The 15,505-nt window shown below is 36.1% G+C and overlaps 1 protein-coding gene across 9 annotated transcripts in view; it reads left to right on the top strand.

Annotated features, from left to right (window-relative positions):
- Positions 1-15,505, top strand: part of LOC124308676 (uncharacterized) — a 314,483-nt gene that overhangs the window by 287,693 nt on the left and 11,285 nt on the right. For all 9 annotated transcript variants that reach the window (XM_046771610.1, XM_046771618.1, XM_046771616.1 and 6 more), the window contains one exon: positions 185-295. In XM_046771610.1, the coding sequence (XP_046627566.1) occupies positions 185-285 (101 nt within the window). In that variant the 3' untranslated portion in view covers positions 286-295. The remainder of the gene's footprint in view (positions 1-184; positions 296-15,505) is intronic.

Genomic DNA, 15,505 nt, shown 5'->3' with positions numbered 1-15,505 from the left:
TACATTACTCACCTCATCCTCAACTCGGATTGGCCATACAAAGACGGTGTCTGTCCGTGGCGTGAACAATTATCGGCAACCGACTTACCAGTATCTGTTACCAAAATCTTTTCACTCTGGCCGCATACTTGCCATGTTCCGTTATTCCAACTCATTGTCAACATTTCATGGTTTGTGATTTCAGGTGAGCTTCCAGCCGCTGTTCACGACGGAAACGGAGTTTCTCATGCTGTCCTCAATCTATGGTTGGTTCACCTTACCATCAGCTACGTTTTCTCGAGATGACAGTATTAAGGTAAGGTCGTTCCTCGTAGTCGTATGAATGTAAATTATGATTTGAAAAAAAAAGAAGCGGAATAGAACACAGGTCACAAAAAGGATATGTAAGACGCGTGTGTAAATAAAACTAGAACTTTGACTATGAGACTGAAAAGTTGGTGGAGATCGATTCATAACGAGCTCGGAATTACCCCGCAACTTTCGAGGAAAACCTCAACTACGATCTCGGCAACTCTGCAAAGTGGTGTTCTGTGTCTGGGAGAGACAATCACCCTGAAGTCCTACCCTAAAGAAACAAGGAGGAGTCTGTACCGCAGCGAAGGAGAGAGAAAGGATGACATTTATGTCCTTGTCCAACCTTCTCAAAGTTTTCTGTGGTTTACCCCGAGAGTTGAGACGGATAGAAGCAGGTCTCTCAAATTCATTTTCACGAGCGTCGCGGAACACAATTCTTACGGAAGTTGCGACTGTTCAAAGTGCGACAGCGTCGAAGCCTCTGTTGCCGAAGTCTTCCAAACTTCTGAATTTCTTCCAATATTATCCACCTTTCAACTATTCTCATTCGTTCTCTGATGATTTCAGTTATTAATGAGTTTTCGAACAGTTGCAGCTGCTGGGTTTTGACCATTTGCACCCCGAATAATAGCGCTGATTTCTTTGCTTCTGTCCTAAAAGGAAGGATAAAAATTCTTGGATGTGACGGTCATTTGCTAACATCATGAATATTTTGTTAAGACCAAAATTACTGACAAGGAAGGTATCCCAGGTCGATCTCTCCGATTCGATTTCTTTTGTAATACGTTACAGTGGACTAAAAACTAAGCAGACTTATTTTTTTTTCATCTGCCATTAAACACTTTAAGAGGGTGAAACCAACCTCCGAAGTAAAGCATGTCGAGGGGCGATTCGACAGTCTTCTTTTTTTTTAATTGAGAAGCTTACATTTTTACATTTCTCGTTATGAGGAAACTTTTCCAGTTAAACTGGTTAAGAAATATTATGTTTTTGTCTGTGAAAATGCCAAATCGCCCCTTTACGTGCCTTACCATGGAGAGTGCTATCACCCCCTTATAGTGTTTAATGGTAGGTAAAAAAAAAATACGTGTCGCTTAGTTTTTAGTCTGCTATAACATGTTATGAAAAAAAAAAATGAAATCGGAGAGATCGGCTTGGAATACCTTCCTTGCAATTCCTTGAATAGAAATTTCAACATAGTTGTCGGAACTTTCATGATTTGCAGGTTAGGAATCCCCACTCGACCCTTTAACTCTGATATATGTATAATAAAATTACTCTAAATTATCTGAAAAACATGATTATCTGGATACACAACAATTTTAGAAGGGAACAGTTACGTTTATTGGATGCTAAATATTCATAACTTATAATATTTGACTTCTATTCTGTCCTGATAAAAACCTAATGACATTTTTTTCATTGAAAGACTAATATTTCTGATTGAGTTGTAGTTTTTTTGCGTTCCAGAATTTTTAATCCTTAAAATAAAAATTCAACAATCATGGATAAGTTGTACATATTCTCCGTTGAGGAATAACGGCACTTAAGGGTAGAAAATTTCATGCTACAACTTGATGGTTATTACTTTCTATAAAATATAATCGATGAAAAGTGATGTTGAACGATCATTCACGAGTAGGAATATTTTGTTCAAGATTCAGAAGACTTCGATTATATGCGTCTGGTCGTATTGATTTGCGTGTGCATTTCCTCAGAGCGCGGGTATTGAAATTTAGTGAGTGAAATTGAAGAAGATCCGTAATGGCGGATGGAATTCCATTTACCTATAGTCTACATCAAAAAATAAATTACTAAATTAAAGTTGAACGTAATCATTGTAAACAATTACTTGAAAAAATGACAAAAAAGAAAAATAGCGGGTGATCGTTTCATAATTAAAGTGATGATTTGGATCGTATCGTATGAAGCTGAGAATGAAATTCGTTAATATGTGAATGATCAAATATTGCATGCAATTAAATAACTGAAATGTAAAAATTAAAATTTCAAATATATGATACCAGAAAGAACATTTCTCAATTAAACACATTTATAATAGATTGAATGAACTATACTTTTTTCCTGTGTTCATCAGATGTTGCATGAATGAAAAGCGTGTGGAGTGTTGAAAAAAATTCCGGTTATAAGGATATAATTTTTATAAACAAATCGTAATTATAGAAGCAAATTTATACGATATTGTTCGCAAAACAAGAATATTGCATTCCTGGGTGACAATGAGTTCTGATTACTTCAGTGAAATAACAAGCACTACATATATACAAAGTTCATTTCAAAATCAAAGGTTGCCGAAAAATTGTTAGGCATCGTGAAATTTGAAAAAAAAATTACTTCACGATAATTCCCCAAGTGCGGTCGATAAGTAGAATTTCTTTTTTCTCGATTAAGAAATCATTTCACGAAAATTCCCCAGATGTCGTCGATAAGTAGAATTTCTTTTTCCTTAATTTGGTAATCCGATTTCGTTTCGGACACATGAAGACGTAATTCGATGTAAAATTTTCCGCTCCACACGATAATCAGGTCATTTTTCATCTAACGATAGCATTTTCTGAGAAAAACCCAAAAAAGTCAAATTTTTTTTTTTTTCTAGAAACGTTCGCTATGCAGCTCAAAACGACTACAGATCTGCGCTCCTGAGGGTCGAAAACCCCGCAACACAAAAATGCAGCCATATCCTGAACATTTTTAATTCAAACCTATTTTGATTGGACCAATATTTGATGCCAAAGGTCAGAGAAGTGGAAACAAACGGAGCTTTTGCTCAACTATACGTTTCAGTCCTTCCTCCGGAAGAGAAGCTGCGAGTAATAGTTTATTCATATTTATTATTTGCTCGCTATGTATGCTGAATATGAATAAAATATTTATTGTTTACTGTATGTATGCCAAATATGAATAATCTGTTCCTCGCAGCTTTTGAGACGGGCCCGCCCCAAAGTGCTAAAACGTCAAGCAACCCTCTGTTTGTTTTCACTTCCCTGTTTCTCAACGGCAGTTATTATCTACTACGAATTTTTATGTCTATCATCGTGACAGGTATGAACGCCTGCCATACTTTTCTTTCCACTTCTTTTCCTGCCGTCAAACTGCCTGTCCAAAATTTCTGCTACCGTTGTTATTTGTTGGACTTCTTTTTAAATTCAATCTTCATATCGTATGCCCTTTTTATTTGCGTTTTTTCTTTTTACTCAGAAGTCTCACACTTTGCATGAGAGCTGATTACCATGAAAAGAAAACTGATTTTCATAGTCGTTATTCATATAAGTCATGCATTCCATACTAAATCGACCATGTTTAACTCTGTTGAGAAAATTTTAGGTGATGGGTTTTTAGTATTTATGGAATTACTTTCAAGTTAGAAAAACTCAAAATTTCCGCCATTTTTGAAATTCTCTGAAAATTTTTAAGAATTTGATTTTTTATTTGAAATATCTTGAGAACGATTTCATGACGGAATCATTATTTCCCATTCTTTTTTTACTCCTCTTGAGCATTCCAGATAAACAAGTTTCAATTTTTCACGCATCTAAGATTTCAGAAAAATTCGAAACAACCTTCACTGTATAAAAATGATGCTGAAATTATGTAGAAGGTCAAGCCGATTTCTTTACTATATTACATCAGATTTGCAAAAAAATTATTTCTCAAAAACTTAATGTAGTTTTTTGTTCATTCAGCATTCTGGTACTTTTCACCAAATGAGATCTATAAATTTAGCTTGTATCTATCCAAACTTTTGGAAAAAAATTGAAATCATCAATCCCTTCATTTGCAACATTTTAACATAGTTTTCACAGGGAGTGAAATTCCTTACAATTTTATCGATGTTGTCAAAACGTAAGGCATCAATTTTTGTCCATTCAAGATTTTCGGTGTTTAAAAAAAAAAGGAACAGAAAACAAATCATTCGATCATTGGCAGAATATTAAATTAATCGAAGGGTAAACAAAATTTTTTTGGAAACCTCTGAAAATTTCGAAAAAGGGGAAGCTTTGAAACGGTTGGAATTATATTTATAACCTAAAAGCGATATGGCTCGAAAATTTTTTTAAGGATCTGTTGGTTTTTGAAACTATTATTATAAGCTTAAAAGCATGCAATAAACTCGAAAATAAATAACTTTAAAATTGCTTTATTCGACATGGAATGTCCCTTGTACAACTGCGATCAATATTATCCACATGTTCGGATGATTTGGTTCTATTGACTTTCTTTTTTAAACTCACTTCTGTTAGCTTTTTCGTTCGCTGATCACGTGTGCCGATTGCCGTGAAAAAAACTTGTTTGATACCCCTCGTTTATGCCTGATTTTATTTGCTCCCAAATTATTTAGGGTGATAAATTGCTTATTTGTTCGGGAATACATTCGATGAGAATAAAAAAAGTAAGCAAACAGAAAATGAGCCGGTCGTCGGGATGTCGAATCGATCAGAATCTACATGAAATTCAAATGCAGCCAAAAACATTCCGAATGAAGGTAATTAAAGTAAAACGTAACGTCCAAAAGTTAATTCACGAATTCCTTCTTGCAATCCTGTAACTTTCCGGGAAAGTTGTTATTACGAAATTTGAAGAATCTTGTTGAGATCAGAAAATTGCCTTTATAGTGAAATTCATGGTCGTACAAATCAGGTTACTTTTCGCATGCGAGTCTGCGATTTTGAAAATTGAAAATCCGATATCCAATCTAGAGTCAGTGATTCCAAGTATCTCGATGTAAGCAGTTTTGAAAATTTAAATGCAAATTTGCAATTCGATGTAAATTTTTTGTCGGCTAGATTCATGAACTTATTTTATTTCAACTGCCTAATTATTTCTGTCAACGAACATTCGACTCGGTGGAACAATGCATAAACTTGGAATGAAATGATATTTAGTTGACTCGATTTCTGAAACACATGAAAAGTTTCACTCGAATCAATTACTTGGATCGTGACAAGAGAGACTTTCGTTGTATCAAGGAATTAGCTCGACTAAATCAGTTTCCCAAACTAACTGGATAGAAATTTTTGAATCGAAGTCATCGCGTTTGAAACAAACAAGGGATACTTGATCGAAGCGAATGGACTGAAACAAAATCTATTTTGTTGCTTCAAGAACTACTCCTCTCCTAAAATTAATACGAAGTATCGACTTTTTGGCCAACCAACCTCCTTGAACACCGCAGACATCGGGCGAGTCAAAATGGGATGAGTTCGTATCCCGCATCGCTTGCGGACGATTCCATTCTCTCCGTGTGAGTGACTATGGGCGTAATTTATAGTCGGGATATGCGGAGATAATTTCTGGTGTATCGCTTTGCCGTTCTGCGAATACACGGCTTACAGTCCCACCACGAATGTGCGAAGCGTTGGCGGTTTTCAGGTCAAAACGGAAACTGTACCATATAATATACAGCTCTCGTATAATAGCCAACAGCGCGAAGAGGCATATCTCTTGTATTACATGCTTTCATTATCAGCACCCATACGTCATCCGGCGGGATTCGTGACGTCACATCCGTTCGTCCCTCGTCACAAAACATGCCGGCAGTGACCCATCGAATCTCGCTCGACGCAGCAGCCCCGTATATTATATATATATATATATATATATATATATATATATATATATATATATATAAATAAGTTTTTAATGAAAATTTTCAACAACTTGCCACACGCAACGCTGATTATGCGAAGAGTGCACTCAATGCGTTGCAGAGATTATTTCCCAATGAAATTGATAAAAAGAATTAGAAAACCGGTCGTTCGTCAGTTTCTGTAAACACCCGATTCGAAAGTTGCACGATTTCAAAGACTTTGGAAAATCCAAACGATTCCGTAAGATCCAAAACGATTTTTTAAGAAATTTCAAAGGATGTTCGTAGAGTGTTGAGGATTTTATGAAGTTTCAAGATTTCAGACGAATTATCTTATCAGGATTTCGACGGGTTTTACAGGATTTCATAGGATTTCAGATATTTCACGCGATTTCGAGGATATTTTAATATTTTGAAAGATTCCACGTGATTTTCAAGATGTTAAAAGATTTTCAAAGATTTCATGGGTTTTGTACACTAGATTTCAAAAATGGTGTATCCGACATTTGAAAGTGTACTCAAACGACTCGAATTAATGAGTTGGTTTTAATCGCAATTCTGTTTGATATCAATAGAACGAATTTGCAAGTATACAAAATTACTCGAAATCTCATATCCATATATCTGATATTATTAAACATTATAGGCGGAATTAAAAATATTTGAAAACAGTATTTTGGTAATCTGGGTAGTCATACGAAAGATTTCGGACGAAATTGAACCGGGAAGCTATGATTTCTTCGAATATAACAAATGCGCTGTTCTCTTATTGGTAGAATTAATGCTCTGTAACAATTCACCCCAATCCTTATATGCATACTTCATTTAGTACACGACGTGATTTTCAAATGAAACAGTTACTAAACATACGATAATGTTATACTGTGTTTATATTCAGCGACGAATCCAAATGCTTCTAAAGGCAAAACGTAACTACTGCCAATTACTTGTTTCAGACAGAAATTCCGGATGTTTTACAACATGAATGCAAAAATATACGGCTTGTTTGTTTATTGGCGTTTACTCGTATCGGCGCATTCGCTCTAATTATATTCAGATATTATTTCACACCAATTCCGTTAAAGAATTGTACCGATCGTTGTGCAGGTTCTCATGTTATACGTTGTACATGAAACCTACGTGAATTGAAGAATCAATCATCGTCTTGAAACTCTACCCCATATGATTACGGTCTACAGACAAATGTAGTATGTTAGGAACCCAAGCTTAATCGTAAAATATTTCTCAAGTCAAGACTAAAGTGGTAAAATAATAATTACGAAAAGATTCTTCGCGAAACCGAGATCGGAAGCCTGAAAACAAAGTCTCTGCTCCCTGTAGGGAGAAAATGATTAGAAGATTTTTTACCGCATCGTTTGTATCAGACGCGTGAGGCGGTCTGGCGTTAAGAAAAAATTAAGGGTCTCCTTATAAAATACGGGGTAAAGTTTGAGCCGAGTAAACTTGATAATCTAACTTCGCTGAGTAGCCAGGTTCTCCTTGTCTCAAGAGTCTCGGTTAAGTCGGCTTGAGACATGAGCTGAAAATTTAAACTTTGTAAAATCGTGTCTAGGTATAGGTCTTTTCGAACGTAAAAGAGGCATCAGTTTCTACACGTCCTCTCAGCATTCGATACGTACCTACGCGTATGCATCCCTGTAGATATCGCACCTTCCAAAAGTTCGGGATCGCTTTCCAAATTTTCGTACAAAAGACAAAATGTCAGGTTTGAACCTTCGAACGTAGAGGAAACCTGAAAATTTGATATCATTTTCCAAAAAATTATTCAACGATTTCTTTTTTTTTTTTTTTCTGCACTCACTCGGCGATATTTAACATGGATTTGCTAAATTTTCCTACGGAAAGTCATTTCTTTTTTCATACAGCGCTTGAAATAAAATTACTTGAAACAGATCGGTTGTATTTTCTAATCTTAACAATTTGATCACTCTCGATACGATTTCTGATCAAAAATCTGCTCTTTGATCTCTTTTACTGCTTAATTCCTGCTAGATAATGATAATCCATAGAGTACGAATGTCGAAAAAAAAAAAGAAAAAAACCGTGTCCTACATCGTCTATATAGTGAGTGCAAAAAAGGCATAAAAAATGCCACCTTTATCATTTGTTTATACCATTTTTGCCGGGTTATGACAAGCTATCAATGACATTTGAAGAATGGCCCGGAACTTTTGAACGGTACTGTACGTACGTGTCTATATCAGCGCACGTCGAAGGGTTTCGAAATCGGCTAAGTCTGCGCTTTCGAACATATAACACGAGTCTTATTGTTCCTATTTTCTTCAAGGTTCACTTCGTTCGCGTGCTCGATTCCAAATTGTCCCAATCAAGAAATTTCCAAACGTATTTTTCCTACTTCATTTCACTTCTGTGCGGATAAGTCCAGTCAAAATAGGTCTGAATTAAAAATATTCGGAACATAGCCTCATTTTTGTGTACCGAGCTTTTTGACCCTCAGGAACTGAAGTCTGAAGACATTTGAGTACTGCATAGCCGGCGTTTCGAGAAAACTGGACAAATAAACGTTTTTTTGCATTCTTTTCAAAAACTGCCATCGAAAGATGAATAATGACTTAACCATCGTGTAGAGCGAAAACTTCTGCTTAAATTATGTCCTCATATGTCGGAAACGAGTAGGATTAACAAATTAAGAAAAAAGAAATTCTACTTATCGACGGCATCTGGGGAATTTTCTTGAAATGATTTCTTAATCAAGAAAAAAGAAATTCTACTTATCGACGGCATCTGGGGAATTTTCTTGAAATGATTTCTTAATCAAGAAAAAAGAAATTCTACTTATCGACGGCATCTGGGGAATTTTCTTGAAATGATTTCTTAATCAAGAAAAAAGAAATTCTACTTATCGACGGCATCTGGGGAATTTTCTTGAAATGATTTCTTAATCAAGAAAAAAGAAATTCTACTTATCGACGGCATCTGGGGAATTTTCTTGAAATGATTTCTTAATCAAGAAAAAAGAAATTCTACTTATCGACGGCATCTGGGGAATTTTCTTGAAATGATTTCTTAATCAAGAAAAAAGAAATTCTACTTATCGACGGCATCTGGGGTATTTTGGTGAAATAATTTCTTTTTTTTAATGCCAGAATATTTTTAATTCACACCTATTTTGACTAGACTATATAAGACCATGGTTTGTATACTTATTTGTGCCTATTTATCTATGTGCATTATATGTATATAGTACGTAACATATCTAGACGCAAGTATATCACGGTTTCAGAAACTAGAGTCGCTTTGGGCGACGGTAAACTGCGGCCAACCCACTCTAGAAGATACACGTTCACTTATTCATTCCCCTACTTATCCCTAGCTTTACATCTTTAAACTAACCTTCGTAAAAGTGCTTCGGCTCTTATTCCTATCGTTTTATCAATTTTTATGGAGCCAACACTGCTGCAGGCGATAAACAGCTAGGGGAATAATGCGCAGCCATATTCACCCTCCGGAGTCAATCTTTTCCCTCGACATTTTCGACCTTGCTTCAACTGACACCATCATCGTAAAACTAATTCCCACAATATTCTACGAAAACACTGAAAATTATAAAATCGTAGTGAATCTGTTTCTTCTGAGATATCATTATATTCCATAACTATGTATGAAAAACCATGAAATTATATCGAAAATTCTTTTCGAAAACTACAATTGCTTTTCAAAAAACTAGAATCTCATGCATTTTTCTCACCTGGGTAGCTAATGTGCCTTGCTCCGTAGAAATTACGAATGTTTCGAAAAAAATAATTTGTTAAAACGAATTTACGTCAAATTTACCAAAATACAACTCGGTAAGTGTCAAGTTTTCCATTCCGTGCTGTCTGAAAACTTTCTTTTTCTTTTTTTTTTTTTTTGTTAAGAGAGCTTGAGATTCCTCTTATAAAACGCCAATTCAGTCAACTTTCCCAAACGTTCCGCGACAAATATATCATCTCAAAGTCCGATCGCTCGGCGTATACTTGTAACGAAATATGCTGACAATAAAGCTCGAATTCTTTGCAGAACGATTAAATATTCTCAATACTCATCCGTCGGAGCCTGTATTCAGAAGTCCAACGATACAATTCGCAGAAAAGCTTTTATGAAACCCGGCGTTTCAAGTAAATTCTCATTTATACGTACACATTTTCAAGTACCAACGCGCAAAGCCTCGACTTCTTATCTTTGATCGTACCGATTGTGCGACATGCTAGACACACACGTACCGTAACTCATCGGCATACGCAGACGAAACGCCAGCACGTCTGACCTTATTCTGGAACGTGCCCGACACGCCAGGCTCTTTTGCTCGACTTTAGCTTTGGGTGTGCATTGCGCCGAGGGCGTCGGAGGAAGAGGACTAACGGAAATACACACCGGCATATTCAGTCTTAGAGTTTGGATGGTCTGGAGTATGGAGTCTGGTGCTAAGTTGAATGTATCGTAGGTACTGGGCTGGTATTCGGGTTCTACTCAAGTTAGAGTACCAAGTTTCGTACTTAATGGACTCTCAACTACTGCACCTTCGACGTTTGCTATCGCCGCAAACAACTTGCAGGAAGAAGATACGGAATCGTTAGATAAGAAGGTCACACGGTGACATGAAATCGTTGAGAATAGGAAACACGTTGAAATGCAAATGTGTATACTGAAAATGACGATTATGTATTTTCATACGAGAAAGAAACTTTGGACCAAGCCATCGATCGCATAACGCAAGGATAAAGTATTAAAATTCTGATCGTAGCGCAGAATTTAAAGACAGATTTACTATCGGTAAATATTGAACATATTTCTGGCATTACGGTGTCACAAAATCCAACTTTCGTTACGGTGTTACTTCAAACGGTTGTATGATAAAATAGCCATAGCCTTAGCAAAGACGATCGACGAAATGATTTTTATTTTTACACGACGGTAAAAGAAAATGTGTGATTTAAATGACCAAAAATTAGATCGATCGCACCTCGATCGTTTTGTTTTAAAGATATGAAATTGTGGTATCAGACCAAATTGAGCTTATTCTAAATCGTGTTTTGTTGAGTCAAGAGTTCGACGGTTGAAGCGGGTAATGAAATTTTTTGTTACAAAAATCTTTTGCATTGACTGAACGTTAAATATATTTAAGCACACAAAACGTATTCTTCGAATGATACCGATACTCGGTGATATCGACAATCAGAAATTCAACTCTGTCTGTTATTCAATACTCATACTAGTTACAAGTTGTTGATAAACGGATAAGTATGTTCGTTGCCCTTACGAGTATCAAGTGTATTCGAATCTGAATCCTTTGAATTGCACAAGTCTCGAGTAAAATTGAACGAATCGCGATTCCCAACAATCGGTTGATCGAATAAATATAAAACTTATCGCGATCGGTAATCGAGAAATAAGGCAACCGTGAAAATTTCACGTATATTTTATAGTGAGTCGTCTTTACTACTAGTTTTATAGTTTGCGAACGATTACACTGTAGCTGATGGACAGGTTGTAAACAAAATTCAAGTATTGACGATTTATCGAAACTTTCACAGATAAATAAGCTTTCGAGTAGGTAACAAATTCGCAAGTCTTTGGGGAGGACGAGAGTTGTCAAGTAATTTTAACACTGACTAACTCACTTTGCGGTTCATGAATATGTAACGGAAGAATTAATTAAATCGCTTAATTAAAGCTGGGTGGAAAAATATTTTGCTCAACGCGATTGCACCTTTTTTCGTTTTAAAAATCTTTTAAAAATGTTTTCTCAATCAACTTTTGATGAGAAAGGAATTGACGAGCCGACAGCGAGGCCAGGAGTGCCAGACATTTTTTGCTCGTATTTCTCGGACCGAATTGAATTCGGTAGAGCAAGGCAAGCTACCAGGGTCTCTTTTTACCGCAACAATAATTATCCAGCACTCGTCCGCGATCCTCACATCAATTTTCCCTCGTATGGTCAATGTTGAAGAGACTCGAGAATTTATCTCGTATCAAAGGTGTCAGAAGCTTCGATTTAAGCTTAATATCAATATAATTGGCGAACGAAGAATCGACAAATTAAATTTCGAAATTCAAATATGAGTTCCTTAAGTGCTTTTGCGGGGTTTGACTTACTGTGCTCGTTATGCAAAATCGATAATGCTGTAAATTCACTCCGTTGATACGTGATAAAATTGAAAATTAATTTGCAATTGTCACCAGAAGCATTAGTGAATGATTTCAGATGTTGCAAAACCAGCTATGAACAGGAATACCTAATAATGCCAGAGTGAAGATTAACCTGGACAAATTAGTTTTTGAATGATTCAGCGATGCGCGCGTTCAAAAGCTCTCTCTCTCTCTCTCTCTCTCTCTCTCTCGATATTACCACGAGTTCCACCTCAACCAGCTCATGATATATGGTTGATATACATATCGATTATAGAATCTCATTGTTATTGCAGCTTGTGATTTTACATTGGTCAGTATAAATCGACGCACGAGGCTCGGACAGCTATGTCCGTGATTCAATGTCAGTTCTACCGCAATTAATTTATCCAGTCAGCACTGATCGGTTATCCAACAAGAGAGATTACCAACCGAAAAGAATCCCAAGGTTTCCAACCGTTAGGAATTTCCTATAATTATTAAATAGTGCACAGCAAATTTTCATTAACAAAAGTGTTGACAGTGTGAGATCTTCGCACGATTACGATATTCAATTTTCCCTGACTTCGCAATATTTTTCATTTTCAACAATATTAAATAACAATTGCTGGCTGACCTAAATCACGTCGGATTCAATTTTACCCGGGAAATACTTTATGCTGATGACTGAAATTTCATTTTTGATGATTAGTGAACCGCGGTGACTTCTTCACTAGCATCCAGCTCGTACAAGCCACGTGAAACCGATTAAATTTATGAATTAATTATAAAAAAATGTTGGTAAGTATTTCAGCAATAGGTAAAAATGAATGATATGATTGAGTGTCAATAATTGGTTTTCTCGAATCCACCGTTAAGGACGAGTGATTAGTCCTATTTTATCGACCGAGCCAGATGATCCTCACGTTCCGTTAATGAACTATTAATTGGAATTTGTTCAAATTTCGGCAGGGTATCGCTTTTTCGTTGCAGAATTCAAAGAAATGAACAAATAAGCGATATTAGAATCTGACATCCAAAAAATTCCAAAGCTTATGAAAAAATATAGATCGTGTTCAGGACGAGGTGCAGTAATGTTCATTAATGCCTCGAGCTTCCGGTTAACCTGTTTTCGGTCCGAAACAAAATGCGAGTTCAGTTCTATTACGAATTATGTGACAATGAACGGCGATGCGACTGACGTGAGAAAATGGAACGCATTGTCACATAATTCGTATGCAAACGAAGTCGCATTTTGTTTCGGACCGAAAGCAAGTTCGCTGGAAGGTTAAAGCATTAACCCTCGTACCGCGTACCGGGGTCAAAATGACCCCGCGACATCCTCGTCGTAAATTCCGTATGAAAAACGTTAAAAATAATGAAATATCGTAAAAATCGTTAATTCATTCTTTTTACAAAAATTGAACTTCACACACTGAAAAAAATACCTTTTTGAAATTAAATTCTAATACAGAAAATATGGATAGGTAGTAAATTTTTTTTTTCCGACACATATCTCTTCTTTTCGGCAATACACCGAGAGAAATTTTTATTTCCGGTTACCGCTCAGTCCTTGACTATTTTCATTTTTTACCACATTCGAAAAATATAGTTCTAGGTACAAAATGAAGTTAGTTTTGTAGCTGTTACCGGAAAGTCTAGTATCCGTTACTTTTCTTTCCCGTCACGATCGCTGTTACTATATTTTCTTGCAACTGTTGGGAAAATTTAATGCTTGTGCAACAATAAATTGGCCATAAATCCTTATTTAACTAAAAAAGTACAGTAAACCTCAAAAACTGATTTTGCGTTGCAATTACCAAAAAAGGATCGACAATATCGGAAAATGGTTACGTGTACCTCATTTTTCGTAATTCCAACAATATTTAAACAGTTTTTTTAACGACACCTGTTTTACTGAATTTTTCTCAGTGTTAAACGAACGGAAACAATCAGGTATAAATTAAAACTGGCAATGTTTCATGAGCGTTCGGTTTAACACGGCGCGACAAATATCGAATGCGTGGACGTACAATATCGATAACTGCAAAGATAGTAATTTTTCATAAATTTCAAACGTAGGCTCACCTTCGGCGTTGTTGAATTCGAAGTTTCAACGAGGATATACTGAGGCGAAAACGTGCTTGGGAATATTAGGTATTCGGTCCGGAAGATTCGTTTATGGTAGATACGCGGTCCTCGTTCCATGAAAAGCGAAAATATATACTTGGATATCCTCGACTCGCAAACGAGGGGTGGAAGCTCCCTTCTGCAATTACTCTGAAAGTCTTGGGGAATCTGAGTTTCCTCAAGACTGTTAATCATGCGATCTTGAGAAAGGAGAAAGCGGGAAATAGAGACAGGAAGAAATCCTTGCTTAACTTCTCTAGCTCTTATTTGTGGATCCCACGAAGAGGTAGATCCAACGATGGTTCCCAGAAGGGAAGCCAATTCGAATAAACCCGATTCAAATTTACTTCCCAAATTGAACCGACGTGTCTCGAAGTTTTTCATTCCTTATTCTCAAGTATTGCTGGGTGAAAAAAAATACCGTTTCAAAACTTTGTGATTAATTGATTAGCTGTAAAAAAAATCCCATTTTGCGTGACGTGTTTTTTCATTATAGTTAGATACATCTATCGGTTCTAGGAGGGTAAAGATGTCAGTATGGAGTGTTTAAGAAATTCGTATACTTTACAAACACGTCTCGATTCTTATTCAAGGCTTCTGATAACGTTGATTTGACTGCCAACTTTTACAATAAGACCGTTGGGACTAGAGTCTATGAAAGTTTCAAATCGAGCATGATCGTCGGTAAAAACTTTATGGACATTATTATAAACACCAATACTATAATTGCAACTTTTCAACTAACATTTCTACTTTTTGTGACCCGCTGAATATAGAAGCATAAATTAGCGTCTACTCAAGATTATACGACCTAGGAGGTCGAAGATTCATCGAAACGATCAGCTGAGATCAGTGACTATATTAAAATTTAGTACATCTTGCTTCATTTTATTCGGTTTTCAAATTAGTAGTTACCTAGTTACTGTATTTTTCTAGGAAAACATTACAGTCGATCATCCATATTCCAAAAGGCATCGAGATTTCTAAGGAATAGTCTGTTATTGTAAATCAATCACGCGTAACTTCATAATTAATTAGTCAGAGAGAATATTTAATCATTTCGCAATGAAGATTATAAAATTTGTGACGCTAGAATTGTTGTAAAAGTAAAATCATCGTCAGTGCGTCATCGCAACAACTTGATCATTCAATTTCTAGTCTAATAAAATAAGTTTAGGGCCAGCTAGTTCTCTAAGAAATTAGATTATTGAAAAGGGCGATCTGGTTTGATTGATTAACGCTTTTCTTCACACTTCTAATAACAAAACATACCTAAAGCTTCTCCGAATCCCTTAACCCTCTAATTTATGTTGGGACTCTGAGCGTCCCACCTTTTTTTTGCAG

This window comes from Neodiprion virginianus, chromosome 7, assembly GCF_021901495.1.
Source record: "Neodiprion virginianus isolate iyNeoVirg1 chromosome 7, iyNeoVirg1.1, whole genome shotgun sequence".
Lineage (NCBI taxonomy): Eukaryota > Metazoa > Arthropoda > Insecta > Hymenoptera > Diprionidae > Neodiprion > Neodiprion virginianus.
Note: the sequence above shows the minus strand (reverse complement) of the source record. Positions and strands in the feature narration are given on the sequence as shown.